General features: G+C 49.5%; 2 protein-coding genes across 3 annotated transcripts in view; one reads left to right on the top strand and one right to left on the bottom strand.

Annotated features, from left to right (window-relative positions):
* Positions 1–617: 617 nt before the first annotated feature.
* On the bottom strand, positions 618–15,420 carry TGFB3 (transforming growth factor beta 3). The gene is made up of 7 exons (XM_085225345.1): positions 14,569–15,420; positions 9,163–9,326; positions 7,677–7,806; positions 6,055–6,162; positions 5,071–5,242; positions 4,426–4,579; positions 618–2,070 (listed from the first exon to the last, which is right to left on the bottom strand). The coding sequence occupies exons 1-7, from the start codon at positions 15,293–15,295 to the stop codon at positions 1,912–1,914; spliced, it is 1,614 nt and encodes a 537-aa protein (XP_085081471.1). The 5' UTR covers positions 15,296–15,420; the 3' UTR covers positions 618–1,911.
* A 2,353-nt stretch (positions 15,421–17,773) lies between these two features.
* IFT43 (intraflagellar transport 43) overlaps positions 17,774–27,818 on the top strand; it is a 43,659-nt gene continuing 33,614 nt past the window's right edge. The window contains exons 1-3 of one of the 2 annotated variants that reach the window (XM_085225353.1): positions 17,774–17,916; positions 18,103–18,192; positions 24,532–24,561. In XM_085225353.1, the coding sequence (XP_085081479.1) occupies positions 17,872–17,916; positions 18,103–18,192; positions 24,532–24,561 (165 nt within the window). In that variant the 5' untranslated portion in view covers positions 17,774–17,871. The remainder of the gene's footprint in view (positions 17,917–18,102; positions 18,193–24,531; positions 24,562–27,818) is intronic. The other variant, XM_085225354.1, reaches the window with a different exon arrangement.

Here is a 27,818-nt window from a genome sequence, read left to right on the forward strand (position 1 = left end):
CCAAAATGTCATGCAGCCTGGCACGCTCCCTCTGCTGACCCACCCTTGCTGATCTTACCAGCTGGTGATGGAGGAGGAGTTTTTTAACGGATGTGCTGAGATGTTTGTGATTACATGTTACGGCAGCATTGTGGCAAGGTGTATGGAAGCAGCTACTGAAGTGCAGGACCAGGAGCTGCATTCCAAGCTGACCATGCAGAGCCCTGGCCACAAGCAATTAAGTTGTTCCATGTCGTGACATTCAACTGCTGGGGACCAGGAAGTGGGAAGGGACAGGGAGGAATTTCTGTGGTCTTTAGAACATTAAGTAGTTGTGGTTGAAGGAGAGGCAGCCTGTGTCTCATCTGACATGCAAGCAAGTACTAGAGGTTTGTAATTTTTGGAGTATCTGTGGCTGAAAAAAGCACACTTTTTAAAAAACAGTATGTTGATTACTTGCCAGGGCCACATCTGTGAACATTTTGTAAGTGTATGAAATGTTCATGGTAAATGTGAGGAGGCTGGCCTTTGTGTACAAGTCTGTACTGGCAGAACTTATATATTCCAATGGATGTATGATTTTTGTCAGCTGTGACAACTGCAATGCCCTGATTATTTAAACAGTACTCAGGGAAATGTTTTATATTTGAGGGGTGCTTTATATAAATCTATCAAAATCAGATGTCAGAGGTGACATGTCTGTCAGAGGGACATGAGAAGGACAGGGCACATACACAGCAGACACTGTTTGAAGGTACAAAGGAATTTCCATTCTGAGCTCTCTGGCTGACCTAAATTCTGCCCATTTCCTTGAAGAGATACTCAGGAAAAGGGAAAGATTTTAAAGTGACCAAGTATGCCACAGTAGTAGCAGTTTAGAAACAAAAAAAACATCCAACCCTTCAACAGTATCCCTGTAGGGGGAGGAGGGAAGGTGAGGGAAGAAAAAAACGACCATCTCCCCCCCCAAAATATTTATTTTTTACAATGTTTTTGAGATTAATATTTTTTCTTTTTTAAGTCTTGGCAGGTGAGGCCTGGGCCACGTTGAGATCACAAACCACAACAGACAAAAGGTCCTCAGGGTCTTATCAGATCATGAGTGAATGGCTCCAAAATCCAGGTACTCCCCAGATAATGCTCTTGCCCTGACCCAGAAGCCATCTTTCAGAAACTCCAGAAAGGGAAAAGAGCTGAATAGAGACATCAGTCCTCCTAAAAATGGGCTCAGCACCCTCTTTGCTTGCCTTTGCCCACCCTCAGCAGGCTGAATGGGGGCCTTGCAGTTTGCATTTGGAAACCAATAGCCAGGGTCTGCCAACTGAAGTTACAGGTCTGGCAGAAACACAACTATAGTTACAGGCCTCCTGGATCACAGTTCTGAGGAACGTAAGTCTGTGTGTATCTCTGAGCATCTCTTCTCTGAGCAGCTTCTCTTCTTGGTGCATTTTCTTTCTCTAAAGAAAATTCCAGGATTTTCTCCTGCAGGAGGGAAAACCTTCGTAATTCTTCAGGCCACTGGGGAGGGCAGAGGTCCCAAGGGAGCTACAACAAGAAGGGGAAACTGCTCCATTTCCAATTCCTCCTTTTAACTGCTCTTTCTCATTCCTTGCCTTCCCAATTCAACTATCCCAGCATTCAAATACACAGCAGTTCCTTCACTTTGTCTTTCTCTTCCGCATCAACTGTCCAGTCATTTTGGAGTGTGGCCTTTGTGTCGTCAAAGTAACTCCCAGAGGGAAGGCGACACTGGCAACAAGACCGAGAAATGTTCCAGAAGAGATTCCCAAGGACTGCCAGACCCAAAGCCACAGGGTTTAGCACTCGGCCCTCTGCATGCATAGTCTCTGACCCCCAGCTCCTTTAGTGCTAGCCTTGGAACAGAATGGATACTGACAGTTTCTCTAGGCTTTGGGCAGCCCAGGGTGCCTTTCAGCTGCACTTGCAGGATTTCACCACCATATTGGAGAGCTGCTCCACTTTGGGTGTCCTCCCGACATAGTACAAGATCGTCAGTGGCTCCAGGTCCTGTGGGACGCAGCAGGGTGAAGCAGATGCCTCAGGGTTCAGCGTGTTGTACAAGCCCAGTACCTGTGGAAACAAATTTAAATGTGATGACAAAGTCAGGAATCCATTTAAGAGAACAAGAAGGTACTGCAAGCAAACAGGTCTCTAGGTATTTGGATTGCGCTAATCAGGGGCATTTCCCTGATGTGACTAATATTCTTATCACGTCCTGATCATGGCCTGCTCCTGCCCAGGCCTGATCCAGAGCCTTTTTCTTTTTAATCGTAGCAATGTAGACTTGCTGATGCCTAAGGGTGGAAGAAGTACAAGTAGTTCACTTGCTTAATCTCTAATTTGGTACAGTGGATAGTGCCACTTCTGCTTATAAGTCAGGGTGTAACCAGCCTGAGGCTGCGTTGTCTTTGGTTCTATTACAGAAACCAGAACAAAGAAAATCAACGCTGCTTATTTCAACCAACATCTCTAGATAGCGCTGGATGGATGCCCGTCCTCTTGAGTAGCCGCAGTTCCCTCCCAGCTTTGAACTGTCTGATGCTTTCTTTCTCCACTTCATCCTCCAAGTCATTACACTGTAATGCTGGAGCCAGGACAGTGTCCTGTGGGACCCCACTGGCTTCATTCTCCCAGCTGGCCCAAGCCCACAGACAACTGTACACTCCAGCCATGTAACCACCATGAAAGAGCTGCCATGTGTCTTCCCAGAGCTGGCTGCTCTTCAGTGGTAAGCAACATCTTGAATTGTGGGGCTAAGACACAATCCTACCTGCACTACTGTTGGCTCATAGCACCTGTCTGGGTTAAATTACAGGGTCCTGCACATTGTCTGCTAACTGTTTTACAGACTTGGAGGGTGAGAGGTGCTAAGGAGACATTCTGTTCTATCATGCAGATCCGTCTAATTCCAGTACTTCTGGTAGAAACCCTGTACTGAGGGTACAGGCTGTATCACATAGGTGCTATCACAGGGGTACTGAGCAGAGGTACAGGCTGTATCACATAGGTGCTATGTGCACTGGAGCCGCTGTTTTCAACAGAGACAGTGGGTTAAAGAGACTGGTGAGAAATCTGCTTTTCAACATGTTCTTCCTAGGTGGTGCTGGCAAGCTGTCAGCAGCTGTATTGTTCTGAAGCTTGCTGGGATCACTCAGCTGACTTTACCACTTGATTTTCCTTCTTGCTCAGTAAGAGAGTATCAGGAACTGTATTAAAATCTCACGCTGATTCAGTTGAGTATCTGTTAGAGTTCCTCAGCTCCAACTGATGCATGTTACCTCTCCTAAGCTATTCATTCAAGCTGTCCTGTCTTGTGCTTCACACCCAGCACCTGTCCATTCCTTCGTTCCCTGAGATCTACTCCCACCAATAGCAGTCTTTTAGCTTCAGCAAACTTTGCAGCTTCTTTAAGCAGATTCTTTAAGCTGCCAAGAAAATGTTAGCATCTTTCCTGTGGTATCATCTCTACCCAATCAACTATTCTTCAGTTGAATCTGCTTCTTCCAGATTTTTTTTTAATGAAACCTGAAGCTAATTTGCAGCGAGCTGTTGCCATATCTGGTTTGCTGCCTTTTCCCTTCTGCAGACAGTAGCTCAGGATTCTTCTCCGGTTTTTCTTGCTTAGGAATGAACTGTCTGCTCATTAGTCTGTGTTCTCCTCTTGGTTCTTCTTCCATGGCCATACTTTTCTATTGCTTTCGGGTTTTTTGTTGTTTTTTAGGGTTTTTTTTTTTTTTTTGCTCTAGACAGTAGCGAAGCTCAGGTGGTATTCTTCCTTAAGACTGCCCAATGTACTCATGTTAAACAGAAGTTATGTATAAGTTACCTGAAAATATTTCCTTTCTGCTAGTTTTACTCATTAATTTCACAGCCCTGTGGGTTCCTCCCTGTCAGGTGGGATTTATACAGCTGGAAATAATGCTGGTGCAGAAAAGGGAAGCTTGCTGCATAGCCATGTTCACTTGGACATGGCTCCCCTACCCTTTTGGGCTACAGCTGCCCGCGTGGTAGTAGGCAGCAGGTGTGTGCCATAGCTCAGCAGTTTTGCACAACATGTGTGTAGAAAAATTCCTCTGCCAAGTGAAAACTAGAGGAAAAAATTATGCAGAATACAACCAACAGAGTTGATGTTTGATCTGAACAACTCAAACTGGCCACTACCAAATAAGTATCCTAAGTCCTGCTGCTTCCCCATCTCATACAAGAGACAGCATCCTCCTCCTCAGCTGGAAGCATGGACTCAGTATTGACTCCATAGGAAGACTGTTTCTCCCCGCTGAACTACTACACTCTTTCCTGCAGTTTCCTTGTAGTTTTTTGCAGGTATTGATCTAAACTGCTTCTGCTACTTTGAAGAGACCAAATGCCATCAGACTGAGGGAGGAAAGGGGTGACAGGGCCACAAGGATAATATGCTGGATGTACCGTGCTGTGAGTGGTGTCTGCACTGCGGAGGTACGGACATGGGCCCGAACAGAAGTTTGCAAAGTAGCCTTTAGGCTCGTGGACCCATTTCCAGCCCAGATCCTGTCGGAAGTCGATGTAAAGAGGACGCACACAGCAGTTCTCCTCCAGGTTCCTGAAACACATAATGGACACAAAATGAATCTAAAAGTGATCTTCTTTGTACTTGTATGAAGCAGCTTCCGAAGCAAAAGGACCAGGACGAGTGTTGCCCAGTGGGATATAGTGTTCACCTGCACTGGGTGCAGAGGAGTGGCAGAGCTTGGCAGAAGCTGTCAGGCCAGCAGCCTGGCACTGCCTGCACATGTTGCCAGGCAGTTCAGCCACTGGTCTGGTCTCTGCCCAGGCTGTGCTGCATGAGGCTGATCACAAGCCTCCCTCTACCCAGAAACTTGGCCAAAAGTGACTGCTGGGCCAGCCAGCATCCCCTTCTTGGAGGCTGCGAGGAGCACGAGCTGAGCTGAGCTGTGCTGCTCACATGGCCCCTGCAGTACTATGGTGACCTGCAGCCCCTTCGGCAGGCACTGCCTTGCCGGTGATGTGAAGTCTCACCACACTTTCCCACCTCAGGCATGGGTCCCAGCCACTGGCAGGATTCTCACTTACCGGAAGCAGTAGTTGGTATCCAGGGCCCGCTTCTTTCTCTGGCCTCCCAGTGTTGGGCTCTCCAGGCGATGTGGGGGTAACATCATCAAGATAAGGTGGGGATTATGCAAGTCTTTCTGCTTCTTCAGGCGCCCCAAGTCCCCACGGCCATAGTCATCTTCACTGTCAATGCCTTCAGACAGAAACAGAATCCACAAAGAGGACATCAGTATGGAAGTGAGGGACGCAACAAGACTTTTCAGTACGCTTAACACCCTCTGCCTGCCCTGAACCAGGGCAAAAGAGACTCAGGCACCACATGTACTCACTCTGGGACTTCTTCCCTTCTAGGGTACTCTTTACTTCTGGTGAATCTGACTGCTGCAGGGCTGAAATAGAGGTCTGTGGGCCACCTGTTTTACCATTTGCAAACTGCTGGTGGGGCCATTAATCCATCCCACTTGCTCCTGGCTTCGGTCCCAGGACAGGCAAGAAGATGAATGGCTTAAAGAAGATGTCAGATCATTGGCACTCTGCAGAACAGCCTCAGAAATTGAGCCTGTGGGGGCCAGTGGCTGCAGCCCAGGGCTGCAAGCCAGGAGGTTCCTACATCTTAGGCCAGCCAAGCCACTGACTCTCTAGGCCACCTCACACAGGATGCCTGACTTCCTTGTGTTTCAGTCACCCTAACTGGAAAGCAGAGCCTCTGTGGAAATCTGAGAATCCATCAAGCTGAACTTCCCGGAGAGACACTGAAATACAAAATTATTCCTTTTGCAGAAACGCACACAAACCCCACCCAGACTGCACTTTTCTCTCAATTCTAACCTAGGTTTGAAGTGGGTGTACTCGTAAGATCAACATGCAAACCCCAGTGGTGTGTATGCTTTAAGCCAAATGTTATGAGGGCTGAAATCCTCAAATATGCAAAGGAAGACCTATTCATTTTTCCAGACACTCATGGCTTTCCCTCCAATAGCCTCCCCAAGCCCAGCTCTTTATCACCTTTGAATTTGATCTCCAAGACCTCATGTAAATTCTCCAAGATGTCGCCATTGGGCTGAAAAGTATGACAAGGGCAGTGTATGCTGATTTCCAGGCCAAGGTTGGACTCTGCAAAAAAGGAGAGGACTCTGAAAAACAGTATTCCTCAGGTGGAACAGCTACAGTGAATCTCCACAGAGGGCGTGTGCTGTGCTGTGGCCCCCAGACCAGGGATCAGTCTCACAGTGAAGGTTCCTCACTTTGGGAAACAGGAGCTGACTTAGAAAGGAGAATGGGAAGCAGAATCTTGTGGCTTCACTTGTGCCAAAAGCCATGTATACTCTTGCTAAAGGGACCTTCCAGAGCAGGTGAGAAAGTTGTTTCTGGTTACATTTTTTAGGCTGTTCAGCATCCAAAGGCACTTGAGAGCTTTGAAGAGTTCCACTAGAAAGTAACTATTATGCAAAGTTGGCCTGTGTTGTGTATCTGTACTGAATCAAATTTGCCACCCTCAGTACCTGTCTACTATCTGGCTTCTGGTTAGCGTCTGGAGGAGAGATCTGAAAGTGAGTGAGTTCGATATGGACAAGTAATTTCACTTGAAGCATTTTTCTCAGCAGCTGCAGCCTCCTGTTTTGTTGAACTGCTAGTGGTCTCACTCGCAGACTTTCCAGAGGCAAGTCTATTTTCATAATAACTTCCTGGACCCATCACGCTGTGTGGGCCTGACCCACGGAACATACAGCTCTTATGAAAGCTTCTTTTCTATATTGTGTCATGAATTAAAACATCTGGCTCCCTGGGGCACTGACAAGGTGCCTAGCACCTTTTTTCCTAAGCACCATATCTGATGTCTGTCAACTAGCTTGTGCCTGCCCAGAGCTCACCGCAGTTCCAGCACTGAACTCCAACCATCAGGACACAACTGGGATTGCTTCAAAAAGGAGGAGCCTACGAGCTCACAGCTTACCCTTCCAGGGAGCGGCTGCTTGCCAGTGCCTGCATTCCAGTTTTCAGTGGCACCTAGCTTCTATCTGTGAGGCCAATGCAGCGGTGAGTCATGGTGCCTATGCTCCAGCTGTGAATGGGATCAGTGTTCTTGCAGGGAGCTGCCCTGTAACTATCTGTTGGGCTGCCCAGCGGTGGCAGAGGTATGTTCTGTCTAGGTGTGTCAGACTCTGGTATTTCCTCACCTTTATACCTGCCAAGCTGTAAACAGCTAAAGAAACCAAGATCCTTGCTGTTTTTTCCTAATAAATTTTCTCTATCCCGTAAGAAAATTCAACCAGAGCAATCCTCATTTTCTATGTGTTACAAGCGATAGATTAGACCAGCAGACAGATTCCCCTGGACTTAGAATCAAAGAACCAAAAGAAGTCCCAGGCGTCTCTCACTGAGAACAATTTCCTCCTCCAGAGAATGAGATCGTATTCTGACTCAGCCCCCAGAGTTACACAGTGGATACTCCAGGACAGAGCTAGGAAGGGAGCAAATATTACACAGAGGCAGTTCTCTGGCGGAAGGCTTTTTGTCAACCTAAATGAAGCTGCCCCCTATTTAAGTGGTGCTCCTGAGAAGATACTCCTGACACCGATCAACGCTTCTATGGATGCTGTCACACCCAGTCCAACTGTGACCCCTACCTCTGTGCAGAAGCCACTCACGCACGGTCTCGGTGACATCAAAGGACAGCCATTCAGGGGAGCCCCGCGTCTGCACATTCCTGCCACTGAGGTAGCGCTGCTTTGCTATGTGCTCATCCGGCCGCAGGATCTGTGATAGAAGGAGCGGTAGAGAGTGAGCCAGTGCTGTGCACAAGGAAGGAACAGCTCTGTGTCCTTCTTTTTCCACAGCTTGCTAGAAACAAATTTGAAAGGTGAGTCCCAGCACGTGCAACACCAGGAATACCCTGGCACATTAGAGGGACATGCTTCACAACCAATCTATTTCTCCAGTCTGTACTTCTGGATCCCAAGCAGCTCACCTCTCCCAGTTCATCCTTGCTTCAGGGTGCACATTCAGAAGCACAAGTATACGGTGGTAGATCTAGTGGGTGGTTTTGTTTCTGTATTCACGTGTGCAATGTGGGTCTGCATTTCAGAGTAAAACAGCAGTGGGTAAATGAGCATCTAGCCATGGATCCCTTGTCCGACAAGTCTCTCGAGTCCTACAAAGTGGTATTTTCATGTGTCCTCTACACTTCAACATCAATCAAAGCACACCAGGGTGGATCAAGTTTGGAGAACACACCCCCTGCTCTGACATCCTATTTCCAGACAGACACCAACAGCCTGTGCAAAGTGCTCCTTGCTGCAGGACCCCACGTTCATTCCACACAACACTGAGCCTGTGGAGAAGCTTTGGGGTTGTCTGTTAGCAATTGTTATCATCTGTTAGCTGGAGAACTGCTCTGCCTTTTAAAGATGAATTCCAAGTGGTCCTTAAGAGCTAACAGCTAAAGGGCAATTTTAGCTGCATTGTTACTGCATAGCAAACAGACAGCAGCCTGTGGGAATATGCTGCCTGGATGCTGAACTACACCATTAGCTGTGCGATCCAGCATGGCCAGAGACCACTTCCAAACCTGAACCAGACCTTATCTTGCCAGCAGACACCAAGAGTTCAAACCAAACTCCAGATGAGCACCTGCACTAAAGGTGCCAGGAACTGTCCCCAAAGAACTGCTGATGAAAGGAACACTGAAAGCAAGGATTTATTTTCCAGTAAGTCTGTGAAAGTCAGAGAGCTCCACCCATTGGATTAGCACCAATTGTACTGTACTGCAACACTCAGAGGAACAACTCTGCCAAAGGACTTAGGCAGAAGGGTCAGGGCTTCTCTGCTGGTGAGGAGATCCTCTTCCAACCCCTTCTCAGTATAGAAAAGAGCTGCATAATTCACAGTACCCACAACCACTGGACAATGTGAGTGGGGAAAAGGACAGTACCACACTGAGACAGGAAAAAAAATGTGTCTGTATCACTGCTTACATGCCAGAAGAAGCCTGGAGCAAAGTATGGGATCTCTTCTCCCTCTTACCTGTGGCCTTGCACCCACAAGCTGGGACAGTCACTATGGAGCCAAGCTGTTCTGGCCTGAGGCAGTGAGGAAGGTGAGAAAGATACTCACCTGGAAGAGCTCAATGCGCTGCTCGCTGCGCTTGGAGCTCGGGTTAGGCACACGTAGCACCCGGAACTCTGCTCGAAACAGGTTGGTGCTGTTCTTCTCTGCTGAGGACACGTTAAAGCGGAACACATTGGAGGTGACACCTTTTGGACAAATGCCCAACTCATCTAGGAGAAAAAAAAGAGGGAGAGGGTAAGAATTTCAGGCTAGAAGTGACTGAGAAAGAGCTTCCGGCTAAACATCTCATCACCTTCAAGTTCGGTTGTCTGGTTAAAGAGATGGCAGGAGGAATTAGCTCTAATTTGCTCTATGTTGGAATGTTCTGAAAATCTTCTCGCTACTGCCATCATTATTTCAATGCTACAAGCCAGAGAATCGGTGGTGACCAATCACAGTATTCTTAACTCTGTTTCTTCCAACTCTACTCATGTTGATGAGTAGAGCATGTTGATAATGCTTGTAATGCATTTCCTGCATTTGTCAATGCAACCCCAACTAACACAAGGGGACAACCTCCTTTGCTCCTTGTGGGGCCCATTCCCAGTAACCACGATGGTGTAAGTCTGTGCTCATGCTGGAGACGTGAAGCGACACAGAAAGTGATCTTATTACAGGAGACAATGTCAAGGTCTGTAATGAAAGCCAGAGAAGTGTCCACGAAGTTTGGTGAGGCGCTAGAACAGGCTGCCCAGACATGTGGTGGCTGCCCCATCCCTGAGACAGTCAAGATCAGCCTGGATGGGGCCCTCAGCAACCTGATGGAGCTGCAGGTGCCTCTGCTCATTGCAGGGAGTTGGACTAGATGGAGTGTAAGGGTCCCTTCCATGTGCAATGATTCTGTGATAAGTTTGAGGTGCAGAAGACATCTTTGGAGCAGTGACTCTCCAGTGCGTACTAAAGGAACTGGGTTTTAAGGTCAGTTCTCACTCATGACCTGGAGGAGGAATTCATGGATAGTACTTGATACAGAGTTCTTTGGGGACAGAGGTTGCTGTGAGGCCTGCAGAGATCAGACACACGAGGAGGAAATAGCACAGCAAGGCTCTGCCTGGATGTGCGCCTGCTGAGCAGAAAAATCCACTTCACAGATGCCCCAAAAGAGTGCAGGTAAAAACCACGTTTCCTCAAGAGAAAATGAGCATCTCTTCATTGGGACCATGAAAAAAGCAATGATCCCTGTTGCTCCTTTCCTATTGACCTCTCTTAGCCTTCAAGACTGTAGCATCATTCAGGCTTTAAAGCTTCCTGCAGGCAAAGCACAGCAACTCCTGCTCTACACCCACGTGCAGATCTATTTGGAGTCCTGCAGAGCCTCTCATATGACCTCTGGCTGTTCTCCAAGGCAACACCAGGCTCTTGTATCAGCTGATATTTGTGGGTTTTTTTGTTTTGTTTTGTTTTTATTTTTATTTTTTAATTAAAAGCAAAACCACACACATAAAAATCACTTTTTCTAAGCCATAGTTCCAGCCTGTGACAACTAGGCTAGAAGACCTGGCAACCTTGAAATTGTATTCCTGGAGTTGGCCCCTGTCTTCAAAGCACCCGTGTCCCACAGAGACAAGTTCTGAAGATGGGCTGTTGGTGGAACAGTGTCTGAGAACATAGGGTCATCTCCCATGCCAAATTCTGTTTTGAGCAACAGTGATTCACTTCTGGAGTCATCTTGATGAAGCTGAAGGTCTTCCTCTTGTGCTACACCCAGATTTAGCAAGCAGGAGCCTGGCAGTTCACAAATGTGCATTCTTAGGGACCTAAAGTTTTACTCAATAAGCTAATGACCAGATGCTCACATTGAAATTTGTTTTGAGGCTTACTATTGAATGGAACAGCTTTTCCACCTGTGAACATCTCTGCCTGCTGTTAAAGACTGAGATTTTTGCAGCCCCAGGAGACCAGACCCATTGCAGCAAAAAGCTGGCACATTCAGCCCAAGAGCCCTACAGCACAGAGGGCACTGAGCCGGGAGAGGACACCCGCCATGGGGACTCCACCACTGTGACCGGTTTGTGCCACAGATAAGCACAGACCAGCAAGCTCTGATTTCATTATGTGCTCAAGGGCATCTTTCTAGCTGAAGTCTAACACTGCTAATGTTCTGTTAGACCTAGGTGGATACTGTGTTTTTATACCCCCTTAAGCTGTTTTGTAATGCTTGCCCTATTAATAGCGCTGTTAACAGCCTGGCCTTCCATTTCTGAGCCAACTGCTTGTCTGTGAGGGGGTATTCCACCAATCACTACAAGTGCCTCCAGATCAGACCAGTGGCCAGCCTAGCCCACAGTCCATATACAACATTGGTACTTTATCTGATAATCTATTTAGAGACTGTAAATCTGGTCTTACAGCACAGTGCAGATGAGAGACAAAATCATTTATTGTTTGTCAGCTTCTTAAGTTTTTTGGCTCAGTGAGGCAGCCATGCTAATAAGAGATGAATGGCCAAGTATTCTCTTGCTATCACTGCAATGCCTCCTACCTACTTCTAATGGTGTTTTGGAGACCTTCCTGGTGGGAACAGTAAGAGCTGTTTTTCCTTCCCTAACGTAGCAGGTTCGTGTTGCCTTTGTGCCCTGGGAACAAGCCCCCTGTGATGGAGGAGATGGAGCTGTTGTTTCATTCTGACCACTGCAAGGTTGGAGCCTGCTTCTTACAGCCAGATGTCCAGAATGCAGGTCTCACCCCCAGAAAGATCTCTGCTTTTCGAGCAAAATCCTTAAGAGGTGTGCACAGCTAAGTGATGTTTTCAGGGAACTCAGTCCAGTCCCAGCTCAGGGCACATTAATACACCAGGATCTGGAATTGCCCAGATACCAGCAAAGAACAGAGCCTAGAAGCAATATTCCTGCAAGCTCCTCCAATCCACAACACTCAGTGTCTGTAATAAGGCCAAGAGAAGGAAATCTATGCCACAGCAGTCTGCCTGACATGACAGGCTGTATCTTCATGATCAGACCCTGCTATGACTGTGGAGTCTAGCCAACTGCTGAGCTGCTGATAGAAGAGAATGGGACTAGCAGGACCTTGGAGTGGAGGATGGGACACAAGGACCACATTCTCTGGGAACTCCCCTCTTCCAATCACTGCTTTCAGGGAGGTGCAGGTTCTCCACCAATCCCACATGGCTGCTGATCCTGGCATGCCTTGTGACAGCTGACTGCAGTCTGCTTGGACTTTGATGTCAGAGAAGGGCTGGCTGGCCGCAGGCCGGTATCACCTCTCTCTGTGCCACACCACTGCTACCAAAAAGTGCTTAATGTCAAAGCTGTGTAACTCAGGAGGAAAAACAGATCCTTCTGGAACTTTGCAGGCAGCAGGTTTGGACAGAAAACACGCTTGGACCAAAGAGGCAGAGCTTTAATCGTCTCCTCTCTTATGCTAGCTTGGGAGACAGTACCGTGTTCTTCCGGAAGGTGAGTAAAGCCACTTGCAGAGCCTCTGCAGGAGCTTCCCGTGCTTGAATCTAACCCCCATGAGATTTAGGAGCGCCCTGAAATGAGTGCGAGCTACTCTTAGAAAACGTTCCTTGTAAATTAGTGTGTCCCACAAGCATGGCAGGAAGACGATTCCCTGAACCACCCAGCAGCCCAGACTGGGGACAGAGACCGGCTCCTGGAAGTCCTTCCTTCCTAGAAGGCCTGGGCTATCCCTGCTGCTATTTTTGCTCCTCAGCTTTCCTCACTGTTGGGCCTTGGGTTTTGGAGAAATACAAGTTCTCTGAGCCAACAAACTGCTTGACTAATACTCTGGAGCTAGAACAGTTCGTGCATGTGTGCACATTTTGAACTCATCTCTATCATTCTCAGTTCCCTCAATGGAGCCATCCTCCCCTTCCCCCCAGAGGAGCCTGGCTTTGGCTCCAGCTGCTCTGAGATCACCACCTGGCAGAGTGACAGAGCCATGGGAAAGTTGAACATCAGCCACTTCTGAAGACACGGGGCCAAACACAGCCACGGTGCATGCAGTGAAACTCCCTAGGTTTGAAGAGGAGTGTCTCTCAACACCACAGCCTGCCTGGGGCTGGCCTCTGTGACCAACCCACACACCCTCTCTTCTCTGGGCAGAGGGGTTGCGTAGAATGCAGTGTCAGCACAACACGGGCTCAGTGCTCTGCACCTTGCTGTGGCACCAAGAGAGACCGGGGCAGGCTCATTCATTTCCAAAGGCACTGTGAGGTTATCCTGCATGTGGTGGTCAGTGGCTGAGCCCGCGACAGTTTCCTCGCAGTGATCTCACCCGCAGCACCCACTGCTGCCCCAAGCTTTTCTCACACCCATCTCACTGTCCCTCTCCACTGCCTCAGTGCTCCTCACACACATCTTCCTTCTTCTTCCCCTCCTTCACCCAAACCCATTCTGTATTCATGACCAACCGCCTTGCTTTCCAGTTTCCTCCTTCAGAGCACACCAGCTCACACCGCATCAGTGTCATTTTGCAGACATATATTTATAGAATTTCACAACATTTTGGTGAGTCAAAAACGTTGAAATATGGGAAAGCCGTGAATACTCTGTGCATTTTCTGTGCCTTGAGTCTGAGCGCCTCCTGAACTGAGAGCTAATCATATAACCATATGGAGTGTAGTCTGCTAGAGATTAAGTGAAATTTGTTGCATTACCATATCGCAGCTCTGATTCCAGCTCATCATATGTCAAGATTAACATAAACCTGGCAGAGGAGCCGCATTCTGGAGCTGCCTGCACCAAGTCCCAGCTCCACCCCAGGGCTGCCGGCACCGATTGCGCCCCCAGCACCGCACTCCACCATGAGGGGACACCTGGAGGGCGGTGGACTGTGCGCCCACCAACATCTTCCCATCCGAAGAGATTCTAAGCACAGACGGAAAGGGATTGCCAGTGCCTACATCTGCTCCGCATCTGCGATCTACTTGGGGTTCGTGTCTGCTCGCCCTCTGACTTCGCATCTGCATCCGCTCAGCTCCCGCACCTGAATCTGCTTAGTGCCTGCATCTGGCCCCGCTCATGTGCACTGCACCTGCTCCACATCTGTCCGTTTCCTCAGCGCCCCCGCTCCTCAGGGCGTCCCAGCAAATCCCAGCTCTGCACCTGCTCGGCACCCCCGCCGCCCGCGATTCCCCCACCGCTACCGGAGCGGCATCCTCCACGCAGGCGCCTTTCGCCGAGCGCCTCCGCCTTCCCGGAGCCGGCGCGGAGCCGGGCACACCGCGCACCGCCGCTGGGCACGGAGAGCTCCGAAAGGTGGGGCTCGGGCCGCCCGTTCCTCACTCAGCGGAGCCCCGCTCCCTCCGAACCCCGCACGCCGCGCTCAGCCCCAGAGCCGCGCCGCCCCCCTCCCGCAACGCGACGCCGGCGCTCCGGACGCGGGCGCTCGCCGCAGCTCCGCGCTTCCCCCGGCCTCCCCTCCGGGCGCTGCGCGCCTGGCGCTTACTGTGCTCGGGGAGGCCCTGGATCATGTCAAATTTATGGATCTCTTTGGCATAGTACTCGGACTCGGTGTTCTCCTGAGAGCAGCTCTCCTCCTTCTCCTCCTCCATCTCCTCCAGCAGCTCGCGGGTGCTGTTGTAGAGCGCCAGGATCTGGTAGGGCACGTGGGCCGGCCCCACGCTCTCCGGGGGGCTGGTGAGCCGCAACTTGCTCAGGATCTGCCCCCGGATGGCCTCCACCCGCTTCTTCTTGATGTGCTCGAGGTCCAAGGTGGTGCAGGAGGACAGCGCGAGGCTCACGGTGGCGAAGCTCAGCAGCGAGAGCAGCACCAGAGCCCTTTGCGCGTACATCTTCATGTGCGAGGGGGCGGCGGCGGCGACGGTGCCCCCGGGGAGAGCCCCCCGGGCGGCGGCGAGCGGCGGGCGCGGGGCCCCGGGCGGTGCTCCGGCGGCGGCCTCCCCAGATCCCGCGGGCTGGGGCTTGGCGCGGAGGCGCATGAACTCACCGCGCCGCGCGCGACTCACGACTTCCAGGAAGAGCTGGCAGCGCTCCGCCGGGGGAAGCGGCCGGCGCCGTGCCTCGCCGCGCCGCGCTCCTTCCCCATGCGCCGCCCCGCGCCCCGCGGAGCCGGGAGCGCCCCGCCGCGCCGCGCCGCCGCGCGTGTCAGCAGCGGGCCGGGCCGCTCCGCCGCCGCGAGGGGAGCGCGGCGCCCGCCCCTCTCGCTGCACCATGCATGCCCCCGCCGCGCCCCGCGCCCTACATCGCCGCGCCGCCCGCGGGCTCCGCCGGCCGAGCGCAGCGCCGCGCCCCGGCCCCGCCTGCACACTGCCCCGCCGCCGCGCTCGCCGCTGAAATTTTATACCTCCCTCCCATGACGTCCCCGGGACGGGGCTCGCGCGGGGGAGGGAGCTCCAAGCCCGGCCTTCGCCCGCGGCGCTGCGCTGATGGCTTCAGCAGGCGCGCGGCGATCGCCGCCCTCCGCCGCCTCCTCCTCCTCCTCCTCCTCCTCCGCCGCCGCCCCCCGCGCGGACGGCGGCGCCGGGCCCCGCGCCTCGGGCTGGGCCCCTCCGACGTGGCCGAGGCGGCCTCCGCGGCGGCGGCGTGCGGGCGCCCCCTTCTGGCGGCGGGCGGGCGTGGGGTCTGGCCCTTCGCGGTGGTCCGCCGCTCCGCCCCTTTCCAGAGCGGCGAGATCGCGTTAAAAGCGGCAAAAATACTCCGAATAGTTTCCCGATGCGGTTTCTTTCCGAGAGGGGGAGGGAGGGGCCGGGGACCGGTGGGGCACGCGGCCCCAGAGGCGGTGGTGGGCGCCGCGGGGCCCCGCGCTGGCGGCCCGCGGATGGGCCGGGGCAGCCTCCTCGCGAGCCCGCATCCCGCAGAAGAGGTCCGGGGGGCAGGATGTCGGCCCCGGGCGCCCACCCGGCCCCGGTCACTGGTTGGGTTCACACCCTCAGGCCCCCGTGGGCTCTCCTCTCCCGGGGCACGGCCCGCTGCCCACCCGCCCCGCCTGGCTCCCCGCCTGCCCGCAGCCTGTGAGCCCTGTGCCCGCTGCCCTCCTTCCGCACTTCCCCGCGCTGCCCACTGCCGGGCCCTCCGGGAGCCCTAGGGATGCTGAAGGGCTGCCCAACGCCCTTGTGGCCAGCGTGGTGCCTGGGGAGACGCTTTTCCAGCAATACGGGTCCTAGCTGAGAGTGTGGCTGGTGGGGATCTGCTGCTGCTGGGCTCCCCTGCTCCAGCTGCAGCTGCCAGGTGTGGAAGAGGCTCTGTGGGAGCCCATAGGGTGGCTGGAAGCATTGCACTCGAGGGGTCACGTATTGGAGGCCACGCTGACCCGTACCGCTGGTGGCTCTGGGCTGCTGCAGCTCACTTGCAGCAGTGCCACGTGGTGAGTTATTGACCAGTGCAGAGATAGGAATGGGAATTGTGAGCTGATGAGGGTAGCTCCTCCATGCCTGGGCCCGGGTGTAGGTGTCAGTACGAATCTTGGCATACTGCGATGGATGTGTGAATGATATTGCTGCTCATCCAAGGCTGGGAGCTTTGTCAACACGAGGGCGACTGAGATGTCCTGTAGGAGGGGGTAGGGCAGCTGTCTTTTGCTATGGCAGCTATGGGTTGCTGTGTCTCCCTGCAGCAGCACGATGCCTGCAGTCCCGTGTCAAGCCAAGAGCCCAGCTAGTCGCCCTTCAGCAACCCAACTAAGATGGCCGTTGTTCTCTCCCACTGAGCAATGTGTGGGCTTCCCGCCGCAACTACGTGTGATGCTGAAGATGGCTGGGAACAAGGCTCAGGTATGATGGCTTTCTCAGGGTCCCCAGGCTTCCTCTGTGCAGGTGGAGGACAAGACACAGATCTGTTCATAGGCTCGGTTAAGAAGCAGTCAGCAGCACGGTGCTGGAGGGCTCTGCAAATCCTGCTCCGCATGGCCAGGTGAGTGAACCCACGGGGACCTGTTCCTACCCCTCCTGCGGGCTACAGGACTTCGCAGCTGCCTGTTGGAAAGGGGATGGGAAATGCAGGGCAGAGTGCCTGTGGCTCCTGTGGTGAAGTGTAGGGACAGTGAGTGGTGCCCTTCTGCCTGGTGTGGGTACTGAGCCATCACTGACACAGAATCACCACAGTCTGGGGGATCACGGTGTCACAGCGCCCAACCAGCCTGGCTTCAAGGGAGGAAAACCACGTCTCATTTACTGAGCTCCTTGAACGTGAAAGGACAGATAGTAGCTTCTATTAGAGCAATTGATAAAGATGGAAAAAACAGACAAGCTTTCGGGCACAGACGTGCTGCGTGTATGGCTTTCTCCAGCTGCATCAGTGGGTCTTATAAAAAGTTATCGCCTCTGCCTACAAACCTCATTTCACTTAATTCTTGAATCATCACAGCTACAGCACAACTGCTTGAAAACGCAGGCAAGGGGCAGAAAGAGGGCTCTCTGACACGTCTTTAGACCTCCAAAAGGCCTCCAGCCGGACCACAGCTCCCAGCGAAGCCGGGCAGGCAGAACCCGTGGAGCAACGGGCGGGGAGCAGCCTTCGGCTGCCGCAGCGGAATTAGGGGGTGGTGGCTGCTTAAGCTAATGAGGATGGCTGGAGGCTGTGAGGAGTGTCAGAGAAAGCAGAAAAATGCAGCAAATAGGCAGAGCACCGGCGGCCGGGACCTTGTTGAATGGGTACAGCTCGCAGGGGCCCAACCGCAGCCACGCTATCTGCAGGGCCGGGCAGGCGGAGGGCCGGGCTGGGGCGGGCCGCGGTGCCGGTTGCTAAGGACGCAGGGCGGGCCGTGTACCGGAAGCGGCGGCGGCGGCGGCGGATGGAGGCTGAGCGGGAACGGGCAGAGGTGCCCCGCCGGGCGGGGGTGAGCGGGCCGGGGTGCTGCCGGCGGGGGGCGCCGCCCCCAGCGTGCCGTGCGGGCTGGGGGACGGTGTTCGCGTTCCCCTCCGACTGTCCCGCGGCTATGGCCGCTGTTCTGCGGGCCACCTGAAGCCGTTCGTGTCGGTAACTGCGTGCCCTTCGTCCCTTTGCGTTTCCCTCTCTGGCACAGGTGCCCAGGATGGGCCGGCGGGCTCGCCCGGACCTCTTCTCTGGTGAGGGCCTCAGCAGGAAGAACTCCTCTTCTGCGTCCACGGGAGAGGTGGGTGTCCCTCCAGGAGATCCTCGCTGTGTCCCGCACGGAAGCTTGTTATTGTCTTCTGAGATTCGTTCCCTCATTACGTGCGTTACCCTTCGAAGTTTATCCTTAGAGCTGAATCCGCGTGGCTCCCTGCCCCTTCCCTCATGCTGCCTTCAGCACCACGTGCGGGGTTCACAGAGCTGTTAAATGGGGTTCTGGTTCCTCATGGTGAGGTGTGGAGTAGTAACAAGCAGACTGGGACCTCTTCCTCCCATCCGTGCATATCTTCCCATACATACATAGAGGCTTATTGTTTTGTTACCAGTGTTTCACCACCCGTGATAGCAAGGCAGAGTACAGGTAAGCAGATACTTTTCATTTGCATCTGGCAGGAGCCAGAGTACAGTTTCTGGTGGTCAATATCAAGCTTGTGTAGCAAGCTTCCATCTTTCTGCTCACAGGCTACAGAGGTCATGCTAGAAGCCAGTTTTGCAGCATGTGAGGCTTTGTGATAATGTGCAAATTGGTTTCCCATTTGACTTTGGAGATAGACTTTTGTTCAGAGTCTGTTCTTGTCAGTACCTCTTCAAAAAGTAGAAGGCTGCCTGGATCCCTTCTCTCACAGGAGGGTGAGGCACCATCCTATAATAACCAGGAAGATAAGAGGTGAACCTTTTGATTTGATATCTTGCTTAGTGCTGCAGAATCCTCAAATTCTACCTGGGAGTTCACTCTCTGATGTTTGCATGGCTTCTCCATAGGCATTTCCTGCTGAAATGAGTACCAGTCAAGAAAAGACATAAAGTGTTCTCCCTGTCACCTTCAAATGGACAAAAGGCTCCTAAGACTTCCAGCTTACTGACTGTGATATTTGTGTAAATGAGAATAATACTTTGGTTTTTGAAGTGCTTGTGTATCAATTTCCAGCATAACATATCCTTGGTTTCTTTGAACTGCAAGACCAATTTGCTTTGCTGAGCACTCTGGTACCAACTGAAAGAACAGACTTAAACTCTATAGGGTTCATCCTCTTTGTAGCACTGCTTCCCTGCCACCTTAGGAAAAAATTGAGTGCTCTGGTTTCTATAGTTAAATCACTTTCCACTGGCAAATCAAACCAACTATTTTTGGTGCTGCTGCGGATACTGGAGAATGAAGAAGAGTATCTACAGTAAGAGGAATAACTGATACTCGCCAAGATGTCGTTCATCCAGTTGAGGCTGGGCAGTCATCTGTGTCTATTTCACATGACTAGCTGATATTATTCTAAAATCACCACGTGCCTTGGGTGGGAAGGGACCTTAAAGCCCACCTGGTCTCAGCCCCTCCCATGTGCAGAGCTGCCCCCCACCAGCTCAGGCTGCCCAGGGCCCTGTCCAGCCTGGCCTTCAGCACCTCCAGGGATGGGGCACCTACAGCTTCTGGGCAGCTGTGCCAGTGCCTCACTACCCTCTGAGTGGAAGAAATTCTTCCTCTTATCTAAACTAAAAGAGGGGACACTTAGGTTAAAACCATTTGCCCTTGTCCTAGCACTATAAGACTGTATACAAAGTCAGTCTCCCTCCTGCTTATTAAATTCCCTTTTAGTACGGGAGGGCTGTAATGAGTTCTCTCCAGAGCCTCCCCCCAAAAAATCTCAGCTCTTGCATAATAAAGAGCCGAATGTCCCTGTGAAGAAGCTCAGGAGATAAGAGGCAATCCCCTGCTTTACCAGTGAGTCCTATCACTCTCCCCAATTGGCAAGAGACCTCAGCAGCAGGTGGTTTCTTTTGTGCTTTCTTCCATTTGTCATTGAAGCACTAGAAAGGCCTGACAGGACATACTAGATGTTTGCAAAGCAAATGTAGCTTTTTATGCATTTATTTTGGTAATTTAAAAAACCAAAGTAACAATGGGACTCATAGATAAAGAAAGTCCTAGAAGCCAGCTGGTGGGGCAAGCAGGTGTTAACACTGATTTGCTTCCAGGTGAGAGTGGCTCACTCTAATTGTTCTCTCACCACAATTGGCTGTCCTCCTTTATGGACTGATTCCCTGCCTGGAAAAGGATGTGGTAGGGCTGCAACTGATTGTAACTTACACTGTGGTTGTGCTTAGTATGGCTAATGTCACAGGCATTATAACAGCTGTGGAGAGATCAAAAAGGTTTCAATCCTTGGACATCCCTGGAGAGGAATAAGAAGTAGAATCTTCTGACTGAAGGCAGTGAGCTTTTCAGCAGCAGAAGGGTGAGGCCTTCCACGCCTTAAACAGTTCAAATATGTTATTACTGGATCTTAACCACCAGGAAGAAAACTGTCAGTCGTCTCCCTTCAGACAGTTCTTTGCTGAAAGAAACCTAAGTTTTCAGTTTGTTAACTGAAAACCTTGGAGCTATAGGAGAAGAGAGAAAATGCATTGTATCCTCAGCCTTTTCCTTTGTTCTGGAATTGGAAGCCATTCATACATGGCCATGGTTGATAAGAAAAAGAGCATTTAATAGAATTAATCTCATGTTTTCCTTCACCCTGGGCTGGCAACCGTGTTCTACTTTTCTGGAAGCTTGGCTCATCTCAAAAGTGTGGGGTCAGCTGTTACAATAGGTGTCTCATTCAGCCCACTGGTCATCTTGAAATCTTTTCAAGAAGCATTACTAAAAGAAACTACAAAACAAAAACAATAACAGCAAAAAAACAACCTGCCATATTTTTTTTTTTACTGGGACTGACCATAGTGGAGGAGATTCCATGTAATTATTTCAGCCCAGCAGATTTTATTCCTGTTAGTGATTTTGAAGACAGAGGTTTGTCCTAAGCCTTTGCTGTATTGACAGTTCTGTGGGGAGTTTTCCATTTGGGATAGTGATTCTGTTCTTGGTTGTACCTCAGGGTTTTAGGACTGTTATAGGAGTCATCTTGATTTTCATTTATTTATTTTAATGTTTGTATCAGTCCATGCAACCTACACTCAACTAAAATTTGTGATGAGAACACCTCATTTGTCCTCCTGTTCTGTTCTTTTCTTGATGCTGATAACCACTCTGGATGTGTTTTACAATCAGAACAGCTTGCTTGAAGGAAGCAGAAAGTACCTGTCTGTCCATGTTTCAGCTTTTGCACTTACTGCAAGGAAATCACTTTGTGGAGTGAACTCATTTAGCATAATTAAAAAGATCTTTGTTTTGAAGTCAATAGGCAAACCTTCTGACTTGGAGTGTATCAGATTACCACAGATCTTTTGTTGACCTGGACTCTGTCTTTAAAAAGAGACTTCAGACAGTGGTACGTCTCATCAGCTGTCTTCTTCACAAATGTGTTGTGGAAACCAGTTCCCTCGGACATAACTGCAGTCTCTTGTGCTTTGGAGCCTGCTATACATCCTCCAAGCTTTATAAAGCAACACGATACCTTAGTATTTTTTGTCTGCCTGTTGAGTATATGCATCGTTTGCTCTTATGCAATAAATTCCTGAACTGTAGTAGTCTCTCTGATTCCTCCGGCCAAATCTGTTTGATAGCTCCCATTCCTGTGTGAAATTATCTGCATTACCTTCAAATTCAGACTCCTCGAGGAGCTCATTAAGGGTCATAAAGCTGACAGTCTGCCATCTAACATGCAGAGCATTCCTGCCTTTTCAGAAGTACAAGTACCAACACACAACAGTGCAGCTGTATACTCTTTCAGGGGGCAAGAAGGAACATGAGTATTTGCTGTAACTGGTGCAGTCAGCATCCTCCTGCAGCAGTGGTTGTGCGTGTTCCTGGTCTTTAGAGCTCCTTGGCAAATTAGCAGGCACTTCTTGAGCACCCAGGGGAATATGTTGTAAATGGGAATTCCTAGAGATAAATCTACTTGCTGCATGCCAGAACTCTGCATTTCAAACATTCATTTTCAGAAGGGTAATATATCCATTTTCCATTGGGAGGCCTTTCCCATCCTCTGGCTTGCTGTGTTACTTTTTACTCATCTTGATGCTGTCGGGTTTCTGGCAAAATGGGACAGACTTGAGCTGGTCGTGTTATTTGTGCAAAGGGTGGGGTGGGTGATACAATGAGATCTGTTGAAGATCTTTGTTCTCGCATTCTACCAGGACTTCTGGATGCTCGTCTAGAATAAAAGTCCTGGCTCTAGCATTGCTGTGTCCAACTGCCTGAATGCTAGCTCGATGACATTCACCAAAATAAAATATTCAGCTAGATTCAGAGCTCTTAAGGAGATTGATTTGGAAAGCTGAGTGGAAAAGCCTTCTGTTTAAGTATATCAGCATTTTTTTCCTTTTCTGTGTCTCCTCAGCAGGAGTGAGCTATCTGTTGTTCCATAAGAAATCAATATGCAAAAATATTTTTGTGTTATTTTGCTTATGCAGTCTGTTTTCTCTTTATCTTACAGTGGAGAGGCTCCTTTGGGACTTTGTTCAAGACTTTCTTGAGTTTCTGCTCTTACAAACCCTACGTGATGTTGTCAGTGTCTTTCTTGCAGCGCTTTGTAGATCCTCTGAAGAGACTGCTTTTTTGTAGGCAGTGCACCAGCCTGAAGGATGAGGTTTACCAGGCTGTGCTGGGGGTCTCTCCTTACAGGTAGGACAAGGGTTACTTTCACATAATGGCAGAATTTGTCCAGAACTGTCATTTTCTTCTGCATGTTTTACCCAGGCCTGGGGAAAGGCTCTGTTCTTTCACTTCTGAAAGAGTGCTCTTCCCTCACACGCACAACCATTGCTAGGTTATGACAGGTACCCGTTATTTGTAAGCATGCCTATGAGGTTGTAGTCCTTGAGTGATAGTTAAAAAAGAATGTTTCTATCTTCAAAAATCTTACATAGGCAAGTGTACAGACAAAATATTGAACTGCCTCTGCTGTGTGCTGGGCAGATGTTCCCACTGGTGCATTTTACAGAGCAGCTCCTTGGACTTCTACCAGTCAGCGTACAGATGCCCTGGTAGTGGCTTCAGGCCACATTCTTTAGGCTAACATGCCAGCTTCATTTAAATAGAACTCTGGTTATCTAAACCAAGCGAATAGACGACTGCATGTCAGTTGCTGAGGATGAAACCCGGATGGAAGAGTGCTCAAAAAAGTAGTTATATAAATGCTTTTTTCCATATGTCTTGTCCAGCAGGATTTCCTTCTGTGTGACTGAGTCCTGTATCACCTGGCATCTGTACATCCAGAGGAGCTTAGATCGTGCTGGACCCTGCAGAAGTCTTTTTGCTGTCAGATACAAGAATAAGGATTCCCTGGTTAACAGATACACAGTTCCAACAGATTTTATTGGTTAGGTCAACCTGGTTTTATTTACTTTGCTTTCTGATATGGACTTCTGTACCCTACTGCCCTATTAACTGCATGTAGGCTCCCTCTGTTCCTGTCTTAATAAGGCCAGAAGACCAAATGGCAACACAGAGACTAAGTGGACTCAGATACCAAAATATTTTAATTGGAGATGTATTTATAAATTACATGACTTCCCTTCTCCACCAGAGAGATAATGCAGTCCAGATAAAGGTCAAGTGGGTTAGAATAGTGGTTTCAGCCCTAGTCCTTGTACAGGATCTTAGGATACCTATAGTTTCTCCCTGAATTATTCTGTTATTTCTTGTATTGTGTAGAAATTACTGGGTTCTTCAATTGCCTTCTCCGTGCATTTGATGCCTAACAACCGGTTGTTGCTGTGCTTCTTCTGGCAGCATTAGTCAGAAAGATTCTCAGAGAGTTCACAAGTTTCATGGTGATTAACAGGCTGCTTTATGTAGTTATTCATCTGCCTTATAACTAAGCTGTTGCCTTCTACAGTAGGATTAACTAAAGTTCATATACTTATACAACGCTGTTGTCAGCTAGGGCTATCTCAAGCTAACTGCTACAGCTACCAATGCAACTGGAGAATTTGACTTTTGTCTCCCAAAAAAGGGGTACAGTCAGCTATGGTGAATAACTCCCACTATGACAGCTCCAGCATCTTTTCTGGACTGGCACAGTTACAGAGTCTGGCCATTCAGATCTTTCTAGAGTCCTACATGCCTGAGTACCATGGGCTTTCTCGCACTAGGTTAGTTCTATTCTTGCTCTTATGGTAGTGTTTTTTTTTTATTTTAATTTAATTTAATTTAATTTTTTTTTAGTATTCCTTTTATTGATATGATTGCTGTCCACTTTTCATGCCACTGCAGTCAAACAGGCATCCTTTGTGGTATCACAGTATGTGTAAATGACTGTGGATGTAAAACCTTACAGTAGTGGGATCAACTTTGCACTTTGTTCAAGTGATTAAGGTTGCATAGTATATGCTGCAGGACAGTTCATATCAATCTTCAAGCTATTTTGTGCAGAATTCCATAGCTTTTCCTTTTAATTTCTCTCCTTTCCCCTCCTTATCCTTCTAGGATGAAGACCCTGAGGAAAAGGTTGACCATGTAAGGCCAGAAGCTTTCTAGGTAGACGCTGGCGTCTCTGAAGGGGACTAGTAAGGCTAACCTATTGATGTGTCTGGGGCCTACCATAGGAGGGGACCCTATTGCTAGAGAGTAAGGCAAAATCATTCCTGAGATGCAGTGCCTCTCCTGCATTTTCTGTTCCTGTTGCTGACAATTTTTTGTCTTATTATCTGGAAGCTACTCTTATCAGCTGCTGCTTCACATACTCAGATCACAGACCTATGTGTGGCCATTGAAAAGGCATTCTGTTTTCATTTAAAAATCAGGACAGAGAGTAGCAGATGGATTACAGAGCCTACATGTGCTGTCCACTTTGTTTAGCTTACTCCCACAACATGAAAACTTGTTTTAAGAGATTATAAAGTCTCACTGTGCCCCAGAGGAGAAGGCCAGCCAGCAGTAATAGAATTGTGTGCTTGTGTATTTCCTGTGAGTCTTTCCTTGCTCGAGTAGCTCTTTGTATATGTTAGATATTTAAAGCATCCTTTCCCATATTCTTTCTGCTGAAGCACCAACTCTGTCATAGTGTAGTAGCTCCATTCAAGAAGTTTGGAGTCCAGAAAAGAAACCTGTATCACCCATCTCATTAATTCTGGCCTCAGCAGCGTTTGGTTACTGTAAGAATTGAGTACTGTTCAGTTTTCTCTTGATGGTGCTAGAGATGATATTGTAGGAAAGATCCACTGAGTTTATTATATCCACTGTGAGCTGCTGGAGAGGGTCCAGAGGAGGGCCACAATGATGGTCAGAGGGCTCCCCTACGAAGACAGGTGGAGGGAGCTGGGCTTGTTCAACCTGGAGAAAAGAAGGCTACAGGGTGACATAATTGCAGCCTTTCGGTACCTAAAGAGAGCCTACAAACAGGAGGGGAGTCAACTGTTTGAAAGGGTAGATAACAGCAGGACAAGGGGAAAAGGTTTGAAGTTGAGGGAGGGAAGAGTTAGGTTGGATGTCAGAGGGAAGTTCTTTACAGAGAGAGTGGTGAGGTGCTGGAACAGGCTGCCCAGAGAGACTATGGATGCTTCGTCCCTGGAGGTGTTCAAGGCCAGGTTGGATGGGGCCCTGGGCAGCCTGGTCTAGTATTAGATATGAAGGTTGGTGGCCCTGCATATGGCTGGGGCATTGGAGATTCATGATCCTTGAAGTCCCTTCCAACCCAAGCCATTCTTTGATTCTATTAGTCAGTGACAGATGCTTCAGGACCCAGAGCATTTTTCCAAAAATCAGGCAAAAAGACTACCTGCAGATGGGTATTATTTTGGGAAGAACTTACCCAATAGAATTTTTTCATAGTAATTGTCTTAAACTTTCTTATTTATTTATGTGTTACCTCAGTGAACTCAGTCCTTACAGTTGTTTCACTGGAACTAATTCTACCTTTCATGCACTGCCCTAATTCATTGCTTCTGAAGAGCTGCTGTACTGAGTGGTGGCAGGTCACATGCTGCAGGCACCTTCTGGCTCTTGGCTGCACAATTTCATTAAAGCAAATAAACTGATTTGGCTTCCACGTGAACAATTGTTATTGCTTTGGGGGTGTTATGCAGTGGTGCTCGGCGAGGAGGTTTTCCTTAATGTGAAGTGATCCCCTCTCAGAAACCACTCCTATCTAGATAACTCCTGCACACCTTATTAAGCAGCACGGTCACGCTTGAAAGTATTTTTCCGTTTGTAAATGCCTCTGAAGGGTAACAAAACAGTTAACGGAGCATTCAGAAATCTGACTCTGACTGATCAGTAGTCTGCTTGTAGCTTTTTAATACTTGTATGTTTAAAATGCCTACTGACTTCTATTAATTGTATCATAGCCCCCTTCCAAACCAATTATTAGCAGAACTTTATATTGTGTGATCCAAAACTGTCTAGTTGCAGTATATCCCTCCCTTAGTCACTGCCTGGACAAACTGAAATACTTGGATTCTTGAATCATGTCCGAAATTGGCCCCTTTGTCCCTCTGATGGCTCATGTAACCCTCCTCTGAACTCCCTTTGGGCTGTGCTGAGTGTTACAATCTGAACTCTTCCTGGATTTGGTCCCTTTCCTCATGCTGCTCTGAAGTTTGTGGCTGCCAGAATATCAGCAAACACCCAACCGGTGCCATTGATGTGAGCGTACCTGCTGAAGTCCTGCCCTCCGGCTGGCTGCCTGCTCAGACACTTGTTTTGCATCCCCTGGCAAACCACTCATCTCACATCTGAATTTTTGCCAGTTGAGTCATTCATTTGTCTGTGCCTTCCAAGGCTGCCTGGGACATGAAGCCAAAGGCTGCAAGGCTGATCAATGGTATAAGAAAAGGGTTTATCCTAATATCTTAGTTAGTTTGCAGAGGCAGAATAAGCAGGAGTATGAAAGTGGCTGGGAGCCAAGGTTTTTGCTGGGTTCTCTTCCTGACTTTGCCACAGATTTGCTTTAGGGCCTTGGAGAAGTCCCTTCTTGAATTTGCTTCAGCCCCTGTTTAAAGGAGGGATAGAAGTTCACGTAGGAAAATTGTGGGGATTCCCTAAACACAAATCCGCAGAGATACCTTGTCCTCATAGCAAAATCAATATTTTAGCTCATTGTAGGCCCCTACCCTGTGTAGTATGCAGAGGATGTCAGATGGGGCTGGGAATTAAGGTGACAGAAAGAGGCTGGGAACTGCGATATGTCTGAAACCCTGCTGTCCTGTGGAGTTCTGGCACCTCTCAGAGTTGTGGGAGAGCAAGCCCTTCCACCATCCTAGTGCTTTGGAGTTGTCAGTCACAGTGTGGGACTTTTTTCTTCAGGGACCACCAGGGATGGAAATGTTAATTTTGATGCTGAAGCCATATGTTTTACACACAAATTCAGAGTTCAAACCTGCCATCTCCTTTCCAAGCTGGAAGACACTGATTCTATTGCCCTCTTCTTCCTCCTTAAAGATGAAGTCATGTTTCTCGCTATGAGCTGTTCTGGGTCTGAGAAGGCTCTCAGTCCCTTCCCTTGAAGCTGCTCTGCTTTGCAGAAGGGAACTGGAAGCAATCTTGGGCTGCAGGAAAGGACTCTCTAACGTTTGTGCAGAGAGACATCTGTTCTAGGACTAATGAATCCAGCTGGGACCTTGTCTTATAGCTCTGTTTTGGTAGACCTGCCATAGGTAGTCTTGAAGTCCTTTGCTGGGGGAGAACACCTGATTTTTGACCCCTCACTAGGTGGTTGGTGACTTCTATGCTTCCTAGTCATTCAAAATTTGATGACATGCTTTAAGGCAACAACT

This window comes from Meleagris gallopavo, chromosome 5, assembly GCF_905368555.1.
Source record: "Meleagris gallopavo chromosome 5, MGAL_WU_HG_1.1, whole genome shotgun sequence".
Classification (NCBI taxonomy): domain Eukaryota; kingdom Metazoa; phylum Chordata; class Aves; order Galliformes; family Phasianidae; genus Meleagris; species Meleagris gallopavo.